At 38.5% G+C, this 21,835-nt stretch overlaps 2 protein-coding genes across 5 annotated transcripts in view; one reads left to right on the top strand and one right to left on the bottom strand.

Moving 5' to 3' along the window:
• LOC138735944 (regulation of nuclear pre-mRNA domain-containing protein 1B-like) overlaps positions 1–19,030 on the bottom strand; it is a 29,158-nt gene extending 10,128 nt beyond the window's left edge. The window contains exons 1-5 of the mRNA XM_069884632.1: positions 18,744–19,030; positions 15,850–15,979; positions 15,106–15,239; positions 10,894–11,058; positions 8,600–8,709 (exon numbers count right to left, since the gene is read on the bottom strand). Coding sequence (XP_069740733.1) covers positions 8,600–8,709; positions 10,894–11,058; positions 15,106–15,239; positions 15,850–15,979; positions 18,744–18,894 — 690 coding nt within the window. The 5' untranslated portion in view covers positions 18,895–19,030. The remainder of the gene's footprint in view (positions 1–8,599; positions 8,710–10,893; positions 11,059–15,105; positions 15,240–15,849; positions 15,980–18,743) is intronic.
• A 75-nt stretch (positions 19,031–19,105) lies between these two features.
• Positions 19,106–21,835, top strand: part of tti1 (TELO2 interacting protein 1) — a 51,128-nt gene continuing 48,398 nt past the window's right edge. For 2 of the 4 annotated variants that reach the window (XR_011340022.1, XM_069884628.1), the window contains exon 1: positions 19,106–19,212. The gene's annotated coding sequence lies outside the window, so the exon portion shown is untranslated. Of the gene's footprint in view, positions 19,213–19,947; positions 20,174–21,835 lie in introns of all 4 variants that reach the window. The other 2 variants (XM_069884629.1, XM_069884630.1) reach the window with 2 other exon arrangements.

Genomic DNA, 21,835 nt, shown 5'->3' on the forward strand with positions numbered 1-21,835 from the left:
TGTGAGGGCAGTTGGCACCTCTGGCCTGGGGTGAACCAGAAGGGTGACATTGGCCAGAGCATCCTTCACCTTCTGGAGTGCCTCAGAGGGCTCCCTGTCCCAAAAAACGTCTTTATTTTTCCCAACCATGAGTATGATGCCCCCAGGAAGTCAATTGTGTCCTGCCTCAACTGACACTTGGCAAGTTTGATGGTCAGCCCGAACTCCTGCCGGCAGATGAACAGTTGTTTGAGGCGGGATGTATCCTTTGAATGGTTGCGGCTGGCAATAAGGATATCGTCCAGTAGATGAGTGCGAATGTGAGGTCCTGGCCCACTGTGTCCATCAGCCGCTGGAAAGTCTGAGCAGCATTCTTAAGCCCAAAGGGCATCCTCATGAATTAGAGCAGGCCAAAGGAGGTGATTATGGCAGTTTTGGGTATGTCCTTGGGGTGTACTGGGATTTGATGATAACCCCTGATTAAATCGACCTTTGAAAACACCCATGCCCCTTGTAAGTTGGCAGTAAAGCCTTGGATATGAGACACGGGGTATCTGTTCAGTGTGGTGGTCTCATTGAGGCATCAGTAATTACCACACAGCTGTCACCCTCCTATTGCCTTTGGGACCATGTGCAGGGGGAGGCCCAGGGGTTGTCTGACCGCAACACTATCCCCAACTCCTCCAGTTTCTTAAATTCCTCTCTGGCGAGGTCAAGTTTTTCAGGGTGAGGGGGAGGTGGTGTGGAGCAGGGGACTCTTGGTGAGGATGTGGTGCCTTACCCCATGCTTTAGTTCCAAGGAGAATTGTGGTGTCACAATTTTGGGGAACTCCACCAGGATGTGTGTACAGGCATCCTCGGACAGCGTGATGTAGTCGAGATGGGGGGCTGGTAGTTTGGCTTCCCCCAGGGGCACTGTTCATAACGTTTTGTACTCATCAAATGCCACCCTTTCAAGTCTACCAGCAGGCAGTGGGCACACAGAGGAAATCTGCTCCCAGGAGCTGTTGCCTACTGCTGCAACAGTATAAGTCCACTTAAATTGGTGGCCAGCAAATCATAGGGGGTGCAATGCTGCAAGTTTGTATAGAGGTGCTGTTCGCTGCCCTCAGTATGAGGCACAGCTTGGTGTTCTAGGTGTCAAAGGCCATGGAGGGAAGGGGGTGGGAGAGAGAAGGTCACTTATTTCAGCAGCTGGGGACCAGTGTACACGAGGAATTGCCTTCCCGAAAGAATGTCCCACATGTAGAGGACGATGTCATGTTGGCCAACTGCTGCAGCCATTGTTGGCTGGCGCTTCCCTGAAATGCACAGGCCTCGACGGGCCACTGCACCCCATCATTGATGGTAATAACAATATGGCTGGATAGAGGGTCCACTTGCCTCTCCGTGTGGCCTTTTTGCCAGCTGGAGTCGGGGTTTGGCGATCTGTTCCACCTAGGCACAGTTTTTCTCGAGAGCACGACCACATGGGCTGTGACTTTCCTCAGGTCCTCATCGACAAGCAAGAGTCAGATATCCTCAGGTAGCTGCTCCAGGAATATCTGCTAAAAGAGCAGGCAAGGCTTGTGCCCCTCGGCGAGTGAAAGCATCTCGCTCTTAAGCTGGGATGGGGCCCTGTCCCCCATACCGTCCAAGTGCAACAGACAGAGAGCACACTTGTGCCATGATAGCCCGAAAGTGCAGGTTAGTAGCTCTTTGAGGGCATCAAATTTGCCTAGCTCGAGGACACTGTAGGAAATCTAATACCCATGCTGCCATATCCTGGTCGAGCGAGCTTAGTACGTAGTAGTAACGGGTGTCACTTGCGGTAATCTGTTGAAGGTGGAACTGTGCTTCGGCCTGTTTGAACTACACGTATGGCTGCGATGCCCAGAATGTTGGCAGCTTGAGCGAGACCACATGCTTGATCCGTCATCTTCGTGTCCAACTGTTGGTTGCATCTGTCGAGGTCAACGATATAGCATGCACGCTAAGTGAAGTGTGGAGTAAGAACGACACACACACACACACACACACACAAAATAGAGTAGAGGTCGAAGACTAACTAATTTATTGCCCTGCCAGCTGTTTATATTCACTCCCTACCTCTGATGACAAGAGTGATGTCATCGCAGCACCAGCCTTTAGCTGGCGTTCCAGTTGCCTGCTGTTTCCCGCCATGTGGGAGGTCACATGGGACGACGGTCATTGGTCCCTGCAGGGCCCTCGCAATCACGGCATTCACTAGCCAGGTTGCAACTCTTGTTCGCAGGCCGCTACAATATCAATAAGTAACATAAAGAGCTTTCTCAGTTTTAATGTTAACGGGCTAAACAGTCCTGTGAAGAGGAATAGAATATTGACACATTAAAAAAATGAAAGTAGATGTAGTTTTTTTTAAAACAAGAAACTCATTTAATTGAAACAGAATATCAGAAATTAAAAAGAGACTGGGTAGGATAGTTTACAGCTTCTTCCTTTAATTCAAAAGCAAGGAGAATGGCAAATCTGATAAAGACTCTTCCAGTTACAGTACAAAATGTAGTGATTGATCCTGTAGGAAAATATGTTACAGGACATTGTCAAATATTTTCAGAATTCTGGACCCTTTTGAATATATATATATATATGCCGAATGTGGATGACGAAAAATTTACACAAGAAGCATTTCTTAATCTGGCAGGAGAACATCAGAATATTGAATAAGCTTGAGACAACAATTTTTTTCTAGATCCAGTTTTAAACTATAAAAGTAACAAGAGCAAAGGCAGCTGTTACAAGCCCAGAGGACTCCAAAACCCAGCAGCAATAGAAATTCTCCAAGACAATGATTAAAAAAAAATTAAAAGCAACTTTTGTTTAAGTAAACATAAAACTTCAACTTGTTACTATTAACAACCCCCTTCTAATTCTAAGCGCACATGTATGTAATGTGTACATGTTCAGGAAAGTTCTTAGTCTACTCATTCACTTCTCTAAGTTCACCAGGATCTGGTGCATAAAGTTAAATGGTTACTGCTCAGGAAGGTTCTTGTTGGTTTCAGAGAGAAATTTGTTGCTCATTGGACACACACAAAATGATTTCCTCTAATCAGTCACTTCAGTTTTGCTGAAGAAACATCATAGATTTTCCAAATGATAACCTCGTCTTCCAGGTCACCTCAGAGTTCTCATTTCTCTTATTTCAGAAGAAACACTCTCGCCAGTCATTTTCCCTTGTAAGGACTACAAGGGTTTTTGAACAGGCTAAACTCAGAACTCACAACCACTCTTCAAAATTGGGTCTTCCACAAGGCTGCCAGCTTGCCATTTTGCAGCCTCAACTGCCATTGTAGAACTGACTTTTCTCTCTCTCTGAGAGAAGAATCCTGTTTGCTTTTTCCTCTCTGCTTGTAAAAACCAAATACCTTTCCCAAGGCTCCAAACCCACACTTTGAAAGATCTTATCAACACTTGAGCCCAGACTCTGTTCTAATTTGCACCTCCTTTTGAAATTCTTTCAAAACCAGTTCCAATGTCTCTACAAAATCACTGAGCCTCAACGTCTAGCTTCAGCAAAGCTCTTGCATTTTAAATGAGATCTTTTGTGAAGTGACCTACACTAAACCCCTCACAATCTCTTTTAAACACATATTTATCCATAACCATAATAAAAACCCGTAGCACAGCAAAAGCCACTTTGACATTAATGAAGAACTTGAATTTAGTAGACATATGGAGAAGAATTCATCCAAGAGATATTATTCTTTTTATTCAAACAGATACAATTCTTATCAACGATAGGTTTATTTTTAATATCAGCACGTTTCCAAAGTAGAATTAATCAAGTTGACTATAAACCAAGAATTTGATCTGATCAGTCACCTTTATTAATGACACTTAAAATGTTAGATAAAGAATCAATTTAAAGATGCAGATTTAACTTAATGTTATTAAGAAGACCAGATTTTTGTGATTTTGTTAGAAGACAAATTCAAATTTTTCTTGAGATTAATTCCAGTTTGGTTAATGGTAAATTTATTTTATGGGACGTGATGAAAGCATATCTAAGAGGACAAATTACAAGTTATACTTCTAAAATTAAGGAACATAAAAGAATTGGACCAATTGGAAAAAGAGATAACATGTTTAGAAAAAGATCTGCAGACAGGCCTCTGAGGAAAAACGTAGAAGGGTTATAAGTAAGACGCTTCAGTATAATACATTACACACATGTAGAAGAGATGGCAATACTGAGAACTAAGCAGAGATATTATGAGTTGGGTGAAAAGGCTCACAAGGTTCTTTCTTGGGAGTTGAAAACAGAATAAATTTCAAGAACCATCAATGCAACTAAATTAGAGTCGAATGCTACTATCTACAAAGCTCAAGTAATCAATGAAGCTTTTAAACAATTTTATTCTCAGTTATATAAATTGGAGTAGCAGAGAGACGATAAAATAGATTTTATGTTACAAATAAGGCTACCAAAGTTAACTTTACAAGAGCAAGTGGAGCTGGATGACCCTTTCACCCCAAAGGAAGTGGGGGAAGCACTGAGCTCATTACAGAGTAATAAATTTCAGGGAGAAGATGGTTTCCCACCTGAATTTCATAAAGAATTTAAAAGATTTACTGATTCCTCCTTTTATGGAAGTATTGGGCCAGGCGGTGGTAACACATACACTCCCGGAATCTTTTCTACTGCGATAATAATGTTAATACCAAATAAAAAGACAGATACCCTTTAAAGCCATCATCATACAGTTCTATTTTACTGTTAAATGAAAATTATAAGATAATTGCAAACATTTTCTCTAATAAATTGATGAACTTTTTGCCAAAGTTGATAAATATGGATCAAACAGGGTTTGTGAAAAAGAGAAAATCTGCAGATAATATAACTAGATTACTTAGTATAATACAGTGTGGCAGTGGCTCTGGATGCAGAAAAAACATTTGATAGATTAGAATGGGATATTTTGTTTAACGCAGTGGTTCTCAACCTTTTTTCTTTCCACTCAGATACCACCTTAACCAATTCTTTACTAATCACAGAACACCTATGGCACAGGAAATTCTTAGTGATATGTGAATGGAAAGAAAAACATTGAGAACCACTGGCTTAAGGTGTTTGAAAGATGTGGGATGGGACAGGTATTTTTAAATTGGGTTAGAGCTTTATATAATGAACTAAAGTTCATTATATAAATTAAATGGGCAAGGTTCAGCCCTGTTTCATTAACTAGATCTAGTAGTCAAGGATGTCCATAATCACCTACTTTATTTATTTTAGTGATTGAACTTCTTGCAAAATTGATTCAGTCTGATCCTGATATTAAAGGATTTAAAGTAAATCAAGAAAAATATAAATTAGATTTTTTTTTGTTGATAATGTTTTCAAATACTTGACAGAACCAATTATGATGGGGATAGACAGAATAAATTTGAATAGGCTCTTTCCACTTAGATTAGGAGAGATAAATACATGGCTTTAGAGTGAAAGAGGAAAGGTTTAGGGGGAATTTCTTCACTCAGAGAATGGTGTGGTGTGGTGAGTACAGACTCGATCTTTGAGTTTTAAAAATAAATTGGATAAATGGATGGGAAAGGTCTTGGGAGGGTTATGGAATGGGAGCAAGTTATTTGGACTAGCTGAACAATGGTTAGTACAGAGTAGAAGGGCCAAAAGGCACCTGTTCTCTGTGCTGTATTTTTTTTATGGTTCACTACAGAAATTATATTCAAGACTGGAGGAATATGGAAATGTATGGGGTTAAAGTAAATTAGGATAAAAGTGAAATTATGCTCTTTACTATACTATAGGGGATTATATTCAATGTCAACAAGATACTCAATGTCAATAAGATACTCAATTTAAATGGCCAATGAATGGAATAATTTTTTGGGATACGGGTAGATAATAAATTGAATTATATACCTTAAGAAAATTGGATAAGATTTGAATAAGTGGAGATACTGCCCATAACACTATTGGGTAGGGTTAATTGTGTTAAAATCAATGCATTTCCTGGAGTACAATATTTTTTTCAAACACTACCACAAAAGTTTTTTCTCAAGAATTAAATAACTTTAAGACATTTTTTTTGGAAAGGCAAGATGTTGAGTTTCTTTAGACAAATTGACTTGGAAGTCTGAGTTAGGTTTATTTACAGTTACCAAATTTTAAAAATTACTATAAGCTCAACTGAAATTTTTGGCCTTTTTTTGGTGAGGGAAAAAATCCAGAATGGGTTAAAATAGAAATTGATAAAATAGGAGAGAAAATATCGGAAGACTTTATATATAAATGGGAATTTAAATTAATATCTGGGGAGAGGGAAGCATCCTTGTTGAAACATTTGATTAATATGTGGAATAAGGTAAACAACGAAATTGGAACGAGGGGGGCTTGTCCTGTTTAAAATGCCTTTGATACAAAATAGAATCATTCCATTTTCAATGGATAATCAATTTTAAAGTATTTGGTCTCGGAAAGGAATTAGATGTTGAAAGGAAGATTGTTATGAAGCAATGAATTTAATGATATTTGAACAATTAAAAAAATAAAAATGGGATTGTGGCGACTGGAATCACATTGGACATGGCGAAATAACCACACAAGGCATTTTTAGAGTGAATCAAATGGAGTTTTTCTTCATCACCCGCGCAATCTTTTAAAAGCCCAAATCGTGTGCTTAACCCGCTCTGATGTCATCATGCACTGACATCACATTGCCAGTTTGATGCCTTCTTGTGAGTTGTAGTGCTGCCATTGTGCCGCTGTTTTATTATCAATTAAGGGCTTATTTAAGAGATAAATTGGATCCAAAAATGCTGTTATCAAAATGCAGTGATGTAGAAATGTTGATACATAATAGATATATAAATAAATTTATCTAAGCTATGTACACTTTATTGCAGAAGGGGATTTCCAAACAGGAGATACACAGGTGCAGACAGCGATGGGAGACAGATCCAAATATTAACATTGATGCGCAAAATTGCTCAGATCTGTGCAGAGATAGAATGACAAATACTATAAATATTAGACATAGATTAATTCAATATCATTTTTTTTTTTTTTTTTTTAACATCAATTTTATCTCACACCACTGAAGTTAAATAGATTGAAATCAGACCAGTGTTTTAGATGTGGTCTGGAGATAGATTTTTTTTTTTTTTTAAACATTGTTCTTGGACCTGTCCTAAAGTGAGATCTTTTTTTTTAAATTAAACTTGGCAATTTATTTAGAACTGATTACAGGAATTAACTTTCCACAAAACCCAATGTTAATTTTATTAAGTGATATTGAAGGTACAAGACCAAAATTTACATCATCTATTTATCAAAAAGAATTTGTAAAGACTGCCTCAGCAGTAGCAAGAAAATGTATAGCAGGATCATGGAAATCGGACACCCACCTAGGAATGGAGCGATGGAACGCAGAAATGCAAAGCTGTGTTCCTCTTGAGAAAATTACATAATCTGAGAAATAAATGACGTAGCTTTGAAAATCTGGCATCCGTATTTACAAATTGAGGGAATAAATTTATAGATGTTTTCCCTGAGCTTTGAACCTCATTAATCTCCTTGGAAGTATTAAAAATATAAATGATTAGAACTGTGTGGTGAGAGGTGCCCTTCGGTAACCAGTTTTCTATTCTTGTTTTCTTACTTTATCTTTCTTTTTCTATGCTTTTTCTTATTTTCATTTATTTCTTTTCTTTTCTGGGGGTTTTGTTGAGGGGAGGGGATTGGGGTTGTACACCATCATGTATAATAGATTTGATACTAATATTTGACTACAGCATTTTGCATCTGGCTATGACGACATGTATGGAAAAAAAATAAATAAAATTTTCAAAATAAAAGATGGAGCGTGGAGGAAAGAAGGCTGGCAAAAAGAACCAAGGGTGGGAGGGGTAGGACTGGGGCCAGTGGAGGATTGGTGGACCAGGGAGATGCAAAGGGTAATTGTCCACTCTTCCTGCAATTTCCATCTGCCAATCCCTCCCTTAAATGGTTCCTCTTATTGCAATGCTTTATCTGATTCCATAATCTGCTTCTTTTCTTCACTTGCTCTTTCAGCCTCTATCACTATCTTCATCAATGCCTTCCTCACCTGGCTTCATCTCCATATTAGCCCTTCCTACCCTGGAACAACTTATCACTTGCTATTTCCTTCCTCACCCATTCATGCCAGCCATCTCCCCTTTAAACTCTCAGCTCCGATGCAGAGTCTCGATTCAAAACGTTGACTGTCCCTTTGCCTCCACCTACATTGCCTGCTGAGATCCTCCAGCCACTTTTTTCTGTTCCAAAGTCCAGCATCTGCAACCTCTTGTATCTCTATTGTACAAGAATTATATTGGTTTTGAGAGTAAATTTAGTATATCCTTGCAAAGTGCCAACATCAAATCTAAGATGAATATTTAGTGTGCATCAATTTTTCCATTGTAAAAATCCTATTGCATTGCCTAATAAAGCCTCCAAAAATAAACAACATTCAAGCATTTCATCATTAGTTCAACTATAGATGGCACATAGATATCCAGTTATAATTAAATGGCACTTACATAGCAAAGTACAACCCAGCCCTAAATCTTCAGGACACTTAGCTGCACATGTAATGGCTCTTTGGTTTCATGTACATACCAACATTGGACCTGCACCAGTGTCAACAGGAGAGAAGTTGACTCTGTAATCATCATCTTCTTCATCTTCAACAACTGGATAGCTACGTTTTGGTGCTCGTTTCTCTTCACCTATGAAAATAAAGATTTTGCTTGTGATATATTTGTAGATGTAGTTAAACCAAGTGGTAATGAGTAAACTAGTTAATTCCAGGTGTAATTAAAGCATTTGCAGATGTTTCCTGGAATATAATTATTCCAAATTATGGAGCAAAAATTATTGATTCAAATATGCAGAGTGTTTCAAAGTTTTGACAGGGATAATTACACTAAAAAGAATACCTGAATGTACACAAGGATCAATAAGTCTCTACTGCTATAGTTGTTCAACTCAAATTGTTGAATTTGTAATTAAGAAAATTTTGGGAAAGCACTCAATTCTTACAAAGTTGAATTCAATACATGTTAAGCTAAATGTGGAACTGTAGCACATTTATTTTTAGCTGTTGCAACATGTAGGCACTAACAATAAAGTAATGAGAAAATTATGTTTTTGTCACCGTGTTGATTTGGATGCACATTAAGCCAATATGGAAAAAAATCCCAATGGCAATCTGATTAGCAGGAATCTTTTAATATGCTCTCAACACCTGTTGTGAAGGAAATCATCCTTAAACTTTCGGCATACCATTTACAAGAGAGAAAACAGCAGAGGAACTTAAGACTATGGGTAGGAATAGGGTCAATCAATTCTTACTTTAACTTCTTGTTTCTCATCTAGAGAAAATGATAACCTGGCCATCTGAAAATTGACACAAATCAACAGATGGGGCACTTTGGGAGCAAGAGAAGCATGGTAGTGACAGATTACCAGCAATCATAAAACAAAAGAAGGGAAGTCTTTAACTAAAGTTTTCAAAGGAGAATAGACCAAAAAAAAAAGGAAAGAAGGTAATAGTATAAAAAGCAAAATCACCAGGGAAATAGGTGCAGAGAGCAATCCTTGCACAATTCCAGGAAAGGAACCCACCTGATAACAACTCCCTTTCACTACTGTGAAATAGTAAGGGAAACAATTTACAACTGTTAAATTGAAGTTCACAAATGCCTTGCAGGTGCCAATTTAAATACATGAACAGTCCTCATAGATGGGTAGAGTCTACTTCTTTTAAAAAAAGCTCTAGGGATTGATAACAGACTGGCCAAGCATTCTTCTTTATGTTGAACTCTATGCCACCTGCCTCAAACAATGTGTGCCTGCCCTTGTGGGTGCAGAGTGAATCATCCACTAACCACCAGATGTGCAAGAAATGGTCTGAGTTGCCTCACTGATTTTTTTTTTCCTCTCCCTGTGGAAAGACCTAATTTTCAACCCATTACCCCCTCATTCTGGAACAGCTGCAATAGAAAGTTTATTAGATAGAAGTTTTTGTGAAAATGCAAAGCATGAACAGACTATGAGGCTTAATTACACACGGTCAAATTTTAGCTCAAAGCTTCATCTCTCCATCACACAAATTAGATTTTTTTTTCTTTTACAATGTTACCAATATTTTACTCATTCTTCAAGCTTGTTCTAATACAAGAATAACTGTCAGTAATTCAAGATTTCCTACAGATTTTGTGCTCATAAATCAAGTCAAACTGCATTTCCTGAAGTGTTTCTTCTTCAACTAAACCAAGTTGGATCTCAAATGCTCTTTTCATGTCCTTTGATCTCAATTCCGTTTGGAGGACTTTCTTGAATGTTTCATCTGTCTTCCTTAATTGTGAATATAATGTAATTTATTAGTTGAAGGACATTTGAATGACCCATGGATGAAAAAAAGTATCACACAAATGTAACCCTGTCTTCACAATCCCTGCAATGCCACCTCGGCTTCTGCACTTCCATACTTCTAACCTTAATTGAAGGAACTTTGCATAACCAGAGGATCAAAGGTACTATGCAAATACAACCCTATTGTTTTTGTAATCCCTGCAATGCCACTGAGGCTTCTCAGATTGTCAGCAGAGATAACATAATAAAACCCAATCATTGAAATAATATACGTAAAGATATATGAAATACATCTTTTAAAAACAAGTCATTTGTAAGGAGAACCTAACCACAAATCAAGTTCTAATATTCTCAGCCACACTAACCAGTTTGTATTAGGTCACGACTAACTATAAAAAAGGTAAAATAATTCCATAAACACTTTAGGATGTATCTGATCTTCACAAGATCAGACAGATCATGAACAATTTTATGCAATTATTTAATCTTCTTTAGAAAGAGGTAGGACACAACAGGCTCTCTGGAAACCTACTGACCTATATATCTGGCTTCAGATGAGATGTTGGATGAAGAGTCAGATGTTGCTGATTCATGACCTTTCACAATCTCAACATTACGAACTCTGTTAGATTGAGTCTGTTTTTCTCTGGATGATGGGTAAGATGGTTGATGACCATGTACGACTTTACAACCAGCACTGTCTGCAAAGATTAAATTTGCTGTCAGCAGGTAATTACTGTGATAGAAAATATTACACTATTCATACAAAATATTACTTTGATCCATTATTCTGGAGTACAGTTCTGCCAAAAAAAATTGCAACATAAAAAGCTACGTAAAGAAGAGTAGTAAAATGATTTTAAAAAATGGTGGATGGGAAGAAACTGATATTGGATTAAAGTCCATTAATGCTTGCGTTGTTAAAAAATACACTTGGTCATTTTACTCAGAGATCAGTGAACTGTTTTCATGGCAGAGCCAACTAAAGTTACATTTCTAATGGCTGATGTAATGTTGAAGAAATTATGACAATAATATAAAATGTTCATGGCAATTTCCATGAAGTAATTTTGGGAAATAATCTTGATTAGTTGACATCTAGAATTTAAATTTTCCATGTGATCAATACACTTCACCACACAGGTTTGTTGGTCAATTTTGTTTGGAATTAGGGTAACATGATTAGTGTAACAGTTAGTGCAACATTGTTACAGGACCAGTGATTGGGACCCGGGTTCAAACCCACGCTGTAAGGAGTTTGCAAGTTCTCCTTGTGTCTGTATGTTTTCCACAGGTGCTCCAGTTTCCTTCCACCCTATAAAACGCACCGAGGGTGTAGGTCAATTGGGAGTAATTGGGAACACGGGGTCATGGGCTGATAGATATACAACAAGGTAACAGGCCCCCAAAAAAATGATTGCTGAATTCCCAGTCCAAATCAGACCAAAAAATTTAATATACCATTGGCTGTGAAGCAGTTCAGAGATTTCATATCAAATCGTCTGAAATTTATAATTAGCCTGCTCAACATATTGAAAATATTACCAAATTTCATAGCACCTTGCAAAATTCTTAACAAGTGCTGTATGCATTAAATGAGATAAATTATTCAATTTAGTGGAAAGGAAGGAAATAAACTACTCTCATTTGTAGTCTTAACAATCATCGACAGTCATTCCTTTCATTCCCTCACTTTAATAATATTATTTGTAGTAATTGTACGCTTTAAATGACAGACATGCTACAAGCATTATAAATTTACAATGCAAAAGGTCCGAGGATTGCCACCATGTTAGATAGATTAAACAAAATCTGCATTACAATTTATCAATAATGGATGGAAATCAACAAACTTGGAATTAATCTCATTCTAGCCATACAACCTTTCATATTGTGCTCAGTTCCTTTTTTATTGCTAAAACTGCAATTTACTCCATAAATGGATAACATCCCAGATAAATCCAGTGTCATTGGAAATTTATTTTGAAAAGAGTCCTTTACCCCTGTCAATTACTAATATTGTCAGAGCTTACCTTTCAAAATAATTAGTTCTGTTCTACAGCTTACAATTTATCTGAAATTTGTACAAAGTGACATTGATTTTGCAGAGGTAATGACATAGAAACTGAAAGCAATGTCTGGACAAAGCACAATTGTAATTAAATGTTGAATCTTTCAATGATTCAGCTTCCAAAAAAAAAAAAACATTTACAACTTTCTCCAGCTTAATTTTTAGAAATTATAGTGGTCTGAAAGAAATTAATAAATTAATCAAAAAAGTTTCAACAACGTAGTTGAACAAAGTGATTATATTTACTACTTAATTTTAGATCATCACATCATCTTCCAAAGTTTTTATAGCAGTGTCAGTCCAGCTTCATAGATAGCACATGCAACTTCCACATTTTATTTTCTTGATTCTTTTGCCCTTGCTTCAGATCACTAATTTGGATAGAGTCAGAGTTTTACAGTACAGAAACCAATTCATCCATGCCAAAGTTATCTACCTAACCTGTTTCATTTGCCCGCTTTTAGCCCTCATTCCTCTAACTCCTTTTCCATAACATTTGTTTTCGAATTCTCTAACTTTAATAGTTTTGAAAAGGGACTCAAGATAGTAATTTCAACTGCAATAATCTCTGAAACAGTTCAAGCCAAATATTTTTCCAATGTAACAGGAACTTGAGATTCTAGTAACCTACTTAATTTATTGGCTTACAAATACAATTATCAATTTACCTTCCTATTAAATTTTTCTATTAGAATTATGCAGTTCAAAGTTATTATGACCTATCAGGATAAAAAGCCATTCACAAATTAAATTGCACCAAATGTTTATGTAACTCATTATTTAGGTGCATTTTCAGTATTACACATCGACTTCCTGTATTTAAATTAAAACTTTGAATAAATGTCAAACAATATGTAGTTATATTGGTTTTGTCCAATAACTTAATATGACTTATGGCAACTAGAGAAGTGTACAATACACCATACATACTCGTGTAATAGTCAGGTTTTTTGGACCAATTTTTTTTTGGGGGGGGGAGAGGTGTTCAGGGGCAAACTTTTACGTGGCTCATACTTTTGACCATGGTAAGCACCTACGTCGTTCAAGGTGCTGGAAGCTTGGATGACCAGGACTGGGTGGCAAGTCGGGAGCTCGTATGGGCAGGTACCCGAAGTGATGGTCTGCAGTTGGGGGTTGAGAGGTCCAGTGATGGGCGGGTGGCCAGGGAGAGGGTTTGCGGCCTGGGCGTTGGGAGCTCGGATAGGCAGGTGGCCAGGCATTGGTAGCTCGGATGGACAAGCAATCTGAGCGAGACATAGAGGTCGGGGTGCCAGGAAGTCAGGTCCAAAGGGGAGTCAACTTTTACACGGGTCATATGGAAAACATGATTTTTGAGCCAAAATAGACTGGGGGTGAGGGGGGGGAGGGGAAAGGTGATGTCAACTATGACACGGGATCAACTATTACTCGAATATATATGGTACTTAAAACAAAGAACACAATGGTACAATACAGGCCCTTCTGCCCTCAATGTTGTGCCGACTCATACTAAAAATAAAGTACTAAACCCTCCCTACTCCACAACTCTCCACTTTTCCTCCATCCATGTGCCTAATAGTCTCTTATATCCCCCTAATGTTTCAGCTTCCACCACCATCCCTGGCAAGGCATTCCAGGCACCTACAATTATCTGTGTTTAAAAAAAACTTAACACCTGATATCACTTCTAAACTTCTCTCCCTTCACTATGTACATGTCCTCTGGTGTAAGCTATTCCTGCCTTGGGAAACAAATGCTGGGTGTCCACCCTATCTATGCCTCTCATAATCTATTAAGTCTCCTCTCACCCTTCTACACATTTAAAACGATGTTACCATAGTTTAATTACATCTCAGCTTTTCCAAATAAATAGCTGGGTTGTGCATTTAAAACCCAAATCAATGTTGGAGAGATTTGATGCAATATTCAACCAACATTTTGTATGGCTTGACCACTATTTCCTGTGGCTCATAACACTTTCCATGTTTCTACAATCATTTTTAACTTACAAAAGATGCTGACATCACACTGCTTCTGTCCAAATAACCTTATGTAAAATTCTCCCTTCAAATCACTTGCATGCAAATCAATAATGACAAAACAAGTCCCCAATTCAGTTTAATTGATTAATAACTTCACTTGATGTACATATGAGAATTCCTATACATTGTTAATTTACCACATTACTGCACAAAATATTTAATCTCTGCTCAATTATTGTAAGCAGCATATCAGATGTAAATTGTGCCATTTCTTCTCACAAAACAAACTTAGGAGCATTATTCCAAGAATTTCCCACTTCTATTGTAATTCAAGCATGCAAAACATCTATTTATTTGACTTCACATTTTCCTCTTAAACATTTAGAGTAGAAACAAATCCAGACAATTATCTACTAACCACAAGCTCATATCAGTGGAGGCAGTTCTGGCAACTAGTCCTCCAAAATTTTAGAACAGTGAGCACCAGCTCAAAGCAATACCAGTGAGCTTTCTTTAATATTTTATGCACCCAATGTAATTCAAAATTGGCTCACTGACAGTTATAAATAGCTGTCACCTATGCAATCCAATTGTATAAAACTGACATTACAGTAAAGCCTTAACAAGTACTTGTAATGACATGGATAATATGACCTATTCAGATTTCAGTATGCAAAATTCCCACCAAGTCAGATTTCAACTGATGATGTACATACCAACTGAAACGGGACTGCTGGATTCATCCACAGTTAACTTAAGTTGCTGGATAAAATCAACATCATACACAACCCTTTCCTGCCATATATTTAGGACTCGTTCCATTTGCTTCTTGCAGCTTTGTTCTGATTCTCTGGGAGAAGAGGAGAAATACAAGTAAAAAAAAAATACCAGTAACATAATTTTGAGTGAATTATGCCAATCTTGTGACACATGATAATGTAGTATGGCACCTGAAACATATTTAGCATCGAAAGAAAATCAGCAAGATTGGCAAAGTTTACAATGTGCACATGCTATAATCAACCTTCATAGAAATAAGTTTAAATTATTGGCATCTTCACATCTATACTTTTGAATGAAGAAAATAAATTGTGTCATTAAGACTACACATCTCAAACTTGACCAAACTTTGTAAAATAATGCAAAACTGTAATACATCAAGGCGCAGATGCACATCACAACACTTTAATGTAAAACAAATCTGACTCGTACACTCATCACAAGTAACTGCACACAAAATAATACTTTTTTTAAAAAAGTACTGCAATTTTTACTTCCTTGGTTAATTATAGCAAGCCCATATAGAGTCCTATCGATGGAAGTTGATCCATTTTATCTCATAGAAGGGATTGTACTCCAGAATGACCTTTCCAAATTTTTTTTTTAATATAGACTAGAAAATCAAAGTATGTTCCATTTTACATTAATAAGATACAAAATATTTAGATTCTAAAATGTACCTGGCAACATGGGAAAATGCATCCACAAGAACTCCTTCAAATGCCTTGGTGAATTCGGGACCTTTTCTCTTACTGTTCTGAATGACATCATTAGCCAGATAGATGAATGTCAATTTCCTGCTTGGTTTAGCTAGATGTGGTTCAAAAAAAGTCAGCGTCATATATCATTCACATAGATGACATGGTCTTTTTGTGACAATTTTTTCCCCTGTTGTACATACAGACAAATTGGGAGCTATGGCCACTCAGTATCACAAGCCTGCTCTGACATTTAATAAGATTTTAGCCAATCTGACTGAAATCTAAACTTTTCTGTTTACTGGACATTATTTTGTCACCCCCTAGCTTATTAATTACACTCCATGTTCAAAAGAATTATTCAAACATCTATTTTTTTGGAAGGGTTTCCAAAGACAAGTTTCAGAGAGCAAAAAATAAAATCTGTTTTGCCCATCTTAAATAGGTGATACATCAATTTTATTCAGTGACCCTCAAATTTTAATTTATTTCACAAGAGTAAACATGAGCTCCACATCCACCACGTCAAATCCCCTCCGTTTCATCAAAATTATAAAAGCATTCACATTTGTTCGTACTGTAGTTAACATATTCAACCTGGCAACCATTGGATGCACAATTCATAATTCCAGAAGGATCAATGGTAGTTAATTAGATAACTGTCTTTAAACTATGTGCCTGTAGCGTTCACGCTATTGAGCGAGTAGCGAGACCAGCATTCGACAGGTTTGTTCCAAAACTCGCTGCTTTATTGTTTGCTCACTGAGCGTTTTAAAGACGCTCCCCGTTCCAGCCACTGGGAACTGGAAGTTGCGTTGCTGACTGGCAGGTGTTCCTGGCAGCGGGTCCTTTCCTTGAGGGGAAGATCCCCAGTGCCATCTTGGTGTCGGCTGCTCCAACCACGCGTGAGTCACAATCACAGCTGGCTCGCCTGAACACTAAACGCGTTGGTCGCCACATGCCTTTATCATTCCTATTTTGCAGAAAGCTTAGAACATTTAACGGAAAAAAGCATCCCTAAAACTTATAGGTTAAAAAAAAAATACAATTGAACCTCAACTCGTTCTTATCGTTGAACCAGTGTTAACAATTGCCTGCAAATTCCCTCCAAACAATAGGTTTAAACAATTGTGCCCATCTCTCAACAGAGATGTGGGGATATTTGAAATGGAGATTCTAATTCACTGGAACCCCAAAACCAGAACTGAAATTAGTTTTAATACATAGCAGCAAGTCACAAAGACCCATGGAGAGAATAGGTGATCAGAGCTCAGAGCCAAGAAGAAACCCTAAAATGATAAATTCGCTGAAATGTTCTCTCTCATGCCCAGAAAGTTTTATTTCTCGAGTATGAATACAAAAATATCTTTAATCTACATGGGTGGAAAGACAAAAACAAAGCAAATTGACTACTACACTGAACACAATTCGTTAATCCACTGAATCGCTTATAGTGCGGGTGTCTGTGGACCCCAAACTTTATAAATGATGGTGCTTGACCTGCTTTGTGTTTTTACTTCAACTACGATATCTGCACTTTTACTACATGGAGGCTAGACTGGGTAATGAATTGTTCCTGTACAGAGGAGGCAGTAAAGATGGTAACCACTTTGATGGGTCTCCAGCACTTATATGCATCTGTTCTGCGACTCGGCTGTAACGTGGTATGAAGTTTTGGACCCCAACTACCGTGTTCGAATGAGGTTTTACTGTGCAAGCTAAAAATGAAATGGAAATAGCAGATCACAGGCAGAGAAGCTATGCAAGGATAAGGCAAACAAGCTGTACTAGAATTGTTTGGACAATTTTATCATTGAATTACTAAAATATTAATTAGTTCCATAAATATTCCTTTTTCTTATGAATTGTGTACAGTGACACTTGAATGAAAAGAAACAAAATGAACACTGCCACTGAACTACATCAAACATTTTTAAAAAAGTTCCATCAGATTTGATGACAATAGAATCTAAGAATTAATCTTTTTACAGATTAACACCAGAAAGCAACATAAATGTTGACATTTGACATCAATCTAGATTTTAATTCAAAAGTCAATATATTGGATGACATGTTTCTAGACATTGAAGTGGGAAAGTTGAACTGAGAAAGTTGAACTGATAATCCACAGTACTATTGCGGAACATCACAGGTGACATACAAATACATTCTTTTCAGGTGAAAAGACACCTTTACACCATTTTAAAAGAATAAATGAATTTAGTCTTGGGGGGGGGGGGTGTGCGGTATCTGATCCCAAACTTCCTTTTGTATAACGGTAACAATGATTAGAGGGAGATTAGTTTTAGATTCCCCCCCCCCCCCTAATCATTTGGTAAATGGGTTTAATTCTGTACATTAATTGCTTTGCTTTTCCATATGAATAGGCAACAGGCTAGCACTGTTATGTTATTCTTTCTGATTTTCTTTCCATGTATATGAGACGACTGGTTATGTTCATTGGATTTTGTCTGCAAGTTTATAACATTAATAAGCTCAATAAACGAAAATAGATGAATTTCAATGTCTCCCTCTCGGTTCCAATCGAAGATCACCCAACTTTAAAATGTGAACCGATTCCCTCCTATTATAGACACGAAACGGCCTTCTCAGTATCAGAGCGCCTGGTGGGGTTCACTCCCCACATCTGCAGCGGCCTCAACTCTTCGACCCTCGCCGGTCCCCATTCAAATGGGAACGGCCGGCTTGTTGCTGTGTGGCAATCAGCCCCGGCCCGGAGGCTGCACCGTGACGGTGGGGTTGCCGGCGGAGGCGGAGGCGGAGGGGGGGAGGGGGGGGCACCTTCTTCTCTCTCCTCTCTCTCCCCCTACCCCCCCCCCCCCCCCCGGGCTGCCCTTGACCGGGGATGCGCTCACCTAGCTTCAGCTCCCGGTGCCAGACGTGCACGATGACGCCCGCGTGCTTCCGATGATGGATGAGCCAGAGGGACAGGGTCTGCACGCTCTGCTGCGAGTTACTCAGCTCGGCCAGCTTCTTCTCCAGCGAGGATTCCGAGAAGGAGGACATCTCCTCGAGGGGTGGGTGGGGGGGGGTCGGGGAAAGGCTGGAGGCCGCCAACTCGCTCACCAAACACCTCTCGGCTCTCCCGCCTACTGAAATGGCGGAGTGACCTCTCACCCTCCCTGCGGGGGGGGGGGGGGGTGGAGGGGTCAGAGGGTACGGCCGCCCGGATCAGACACGTGACAGCGGCCTCGAGAGGGAAGCGACGGTTGGTAAACGTCACTCCGCGTTCGGACGTCCACGTGATCGCGCAGGCGCAGTGGCACTGAGCTTTCAATGGCGTCGGAGACGGTACCTCAGGGTGGACGGGGGGATTGGATCAAGGTGAGGGAGGGAGTGGGTGATCCATAAGGGCAGAAATAAATAAGGAGGTTGGAGAAGGGGGTTGTATTTTGAAGGGAAGGAGTGATAGAAGAAGGGATGGAGAGATTCAGCTGGGAGGGAAGGATAGGAGATCCAGTAGAGGAGAATGGCTTAAATAGAAATGGGTGGGGCATAGAGATGGAGGGGAGGAATGAGAATGGAAGGTGAGGGAGGGATGTGAGGTGGGTTTCGGTGAAGAGACCAGGTTACGAAAGTGAGGTTTGAAGAGGATAACTTTTGGAAGGGACAAGGAGAACGTCTTTTAGGAGAAAGGGAAACAGTGGGTGCACTTCATGGGGAAGTTTGGGCAAGAATTAAGAGGTAAAATGATTGATCTGGGGATTAGGGACAGGGTGTGTGAGATTTGGTTGTGCTTTAGGGAAAGGGTGGGTATGTTTTTGTGCAGTTAGTGATGGAGATGAATGCAAATGTAGGGGTGAAGAGAATGGGTGAAGTGCTTTGGGGTGAAGGGATGCTTGAGATAGTTGGGAGATGGGCATGAAAAATGTGTTGCAGATAAAGGATGTGTGAAGTGTATTTAATTTCTTCAGTGTTTCATTGTACTAGATACTCAGACCAATGGAGGAGGGGTGTGCAATGAAATCTCTGCTTGTTGGAGCAGTCCAATTTTTTTGTTATCCTGCCACCATTCTGTGATCTTGCAATAACAGACCTGATTTTTCCTTGGGCTGATAGTAACCTACTGAAGCTGGAAGTACCTAGAGCAGAAAAACAGCAAATCCAAAACAAATAGAAAATGCCTGGTGCACATAAATCTGGAAGCATCCATAGAGGAAAAAGAATCAATGTTTTCTGTCAATGACATAATGCAAAAGTGGAAAAACAATCAGGCTTTTATTTGCAGTGAGAGACAGAAAGAATGGAGGAATATTTGTGATTGGGTGCAGATCAATGTTGTGAGGTATTACTATCAGTTCTCTCATTTTAAGAATGGAGGAAAGAAATTAACAATTGAAACTGTTTATCTGAATTATTCAATTCAATATTGAATCCTAAATGATGTAATGTGCCCAAGCGGATGATGTGTTTTTTTTTCCTTGAGCTTAAATTGAGCATCATTGGTCAGGGTGGGAGAGGGACAGAGAATTAATGGGACAGGTGACTGGGATAAATTGAAGTGATCTGTAGAGTGAAAACCAATCTCTGATTTCTGCAGTACATCATGAGATTCAGTGATTTTTCAACCTTTTTCTTTCCACTCACATACCACTTTAAGTAATGCCATTAGTGCTCTGTGATTAGTAAAGGATTGCTTAAGGTGGTATGTGAGTGGGAAGTTGAAAGTCACTGTTCCAGACCCAATTGTTACTGAAATATTTTGCTGGAGAAAAATTGTCATTGGCCCATTTCCTTTAAAGTTATGAAACCATGCACGTAACAAGTCATTTAGGTATGATTAAAGCAGTGGTTTTCAACCATTTTCTTTTCACCCACATGCTACCTTAAAAATAGGGAATAGTTAAAGTGGTATGTGAGTGCAAAGAAAAAGGTTGAGAACCACTGATCTAAATACAATCAACTGATCAGGAAGAAGTTCGGTAGGATTCCTGCTTAAATAATGTTCTCTCTCCATAGATGAAAATTTAAATTAACATTTGGTGTTCATGTTATAGTCCAACATTACCATACTAACTCCTCTCCAAAGGGCTGAGGAAGGGATGGAAATGAAGACAATCCTATGCCATAGGTGTTCTCTGGTTACTAAGGGATTACTTAAGGTGAAATGTGAGTGGGGGAAGTAGGTTGAGAACCACTGGTTAGACAGTATGATGTGATTTTTATCAGTTGATTTGACTGGTATAGGACTAGCTCAGTTATCTTTCAATACATGCTTTCAGTTTGATAGATTACAAACAATGCATCCCCGATCTCAGTAGTCAATTTTAGAATCCAAGAATTCAGGCCAATGGAATAAACCTGTGATTTCATAATTTTGCCCAAGGCCATGTCTCCACGGATGGTATTTAATTCCACTCTGATATTATTCAAATTTAATCTACAAATTAAAGACGGTGGAATTAAAGTACAGATTAATAATAGTGCATTTGAATAGGGGAGCATTTTTGGTGTATTGAAAGGCCTACTACTTTATGCATAAGCATAATTGTTAATGTAGATGTATTTCCTGAGAAGTTTTACTATAGATTTCTCTGCCTGCATTTATTGTAAACTTCCTGCTTGCAAGAACACTTTCAGTTCTAATTTTTGACAGTTTTGTTCTACTTTCTGCAGGAAACTTTTTCGTAAATTATTAAAGTTTCTCAATCATTTTATAATGTTAAGTATCGTCATTAATTTGGAGATGTTGCTCATTAATTGGAAGTGTGGAGCAAATTTATTAACTTTCATTTTCACCATTTTCAACATTATTTAGCAGCATTAAACAAGTTTAGATTTCAAGTTAAACACAATCTGCTGGAGGGCCTCAGCTGGTCAGGCAGTATCAGTGGAAGAATGGTCCACATTTTGGGCCAAAACTCATTTTTGAAACCAAGGATGTTGCTGCACATTGCTGTGGAGGCCAAGTCATTGGGTATATTTAAGATTGAGGTCGATAGGTTCT

The sequence above is a fragment of the Narcine bancroftii genome, chromosome 6, assembly GCF_036971445.1.
Source record: "Narcine bancroftii isolate sNarBan1 chromosome 6, sNarBan1.hap1, whole genome shotgun sequence".
Classification (NCBI taxonomy): domain Eukaryota; kingdom Metazoa; phylum Chordata; class Chondrichthyes; order Torpediniformes; family Narcinidae; genus Narcine; species Narcine bancroftii.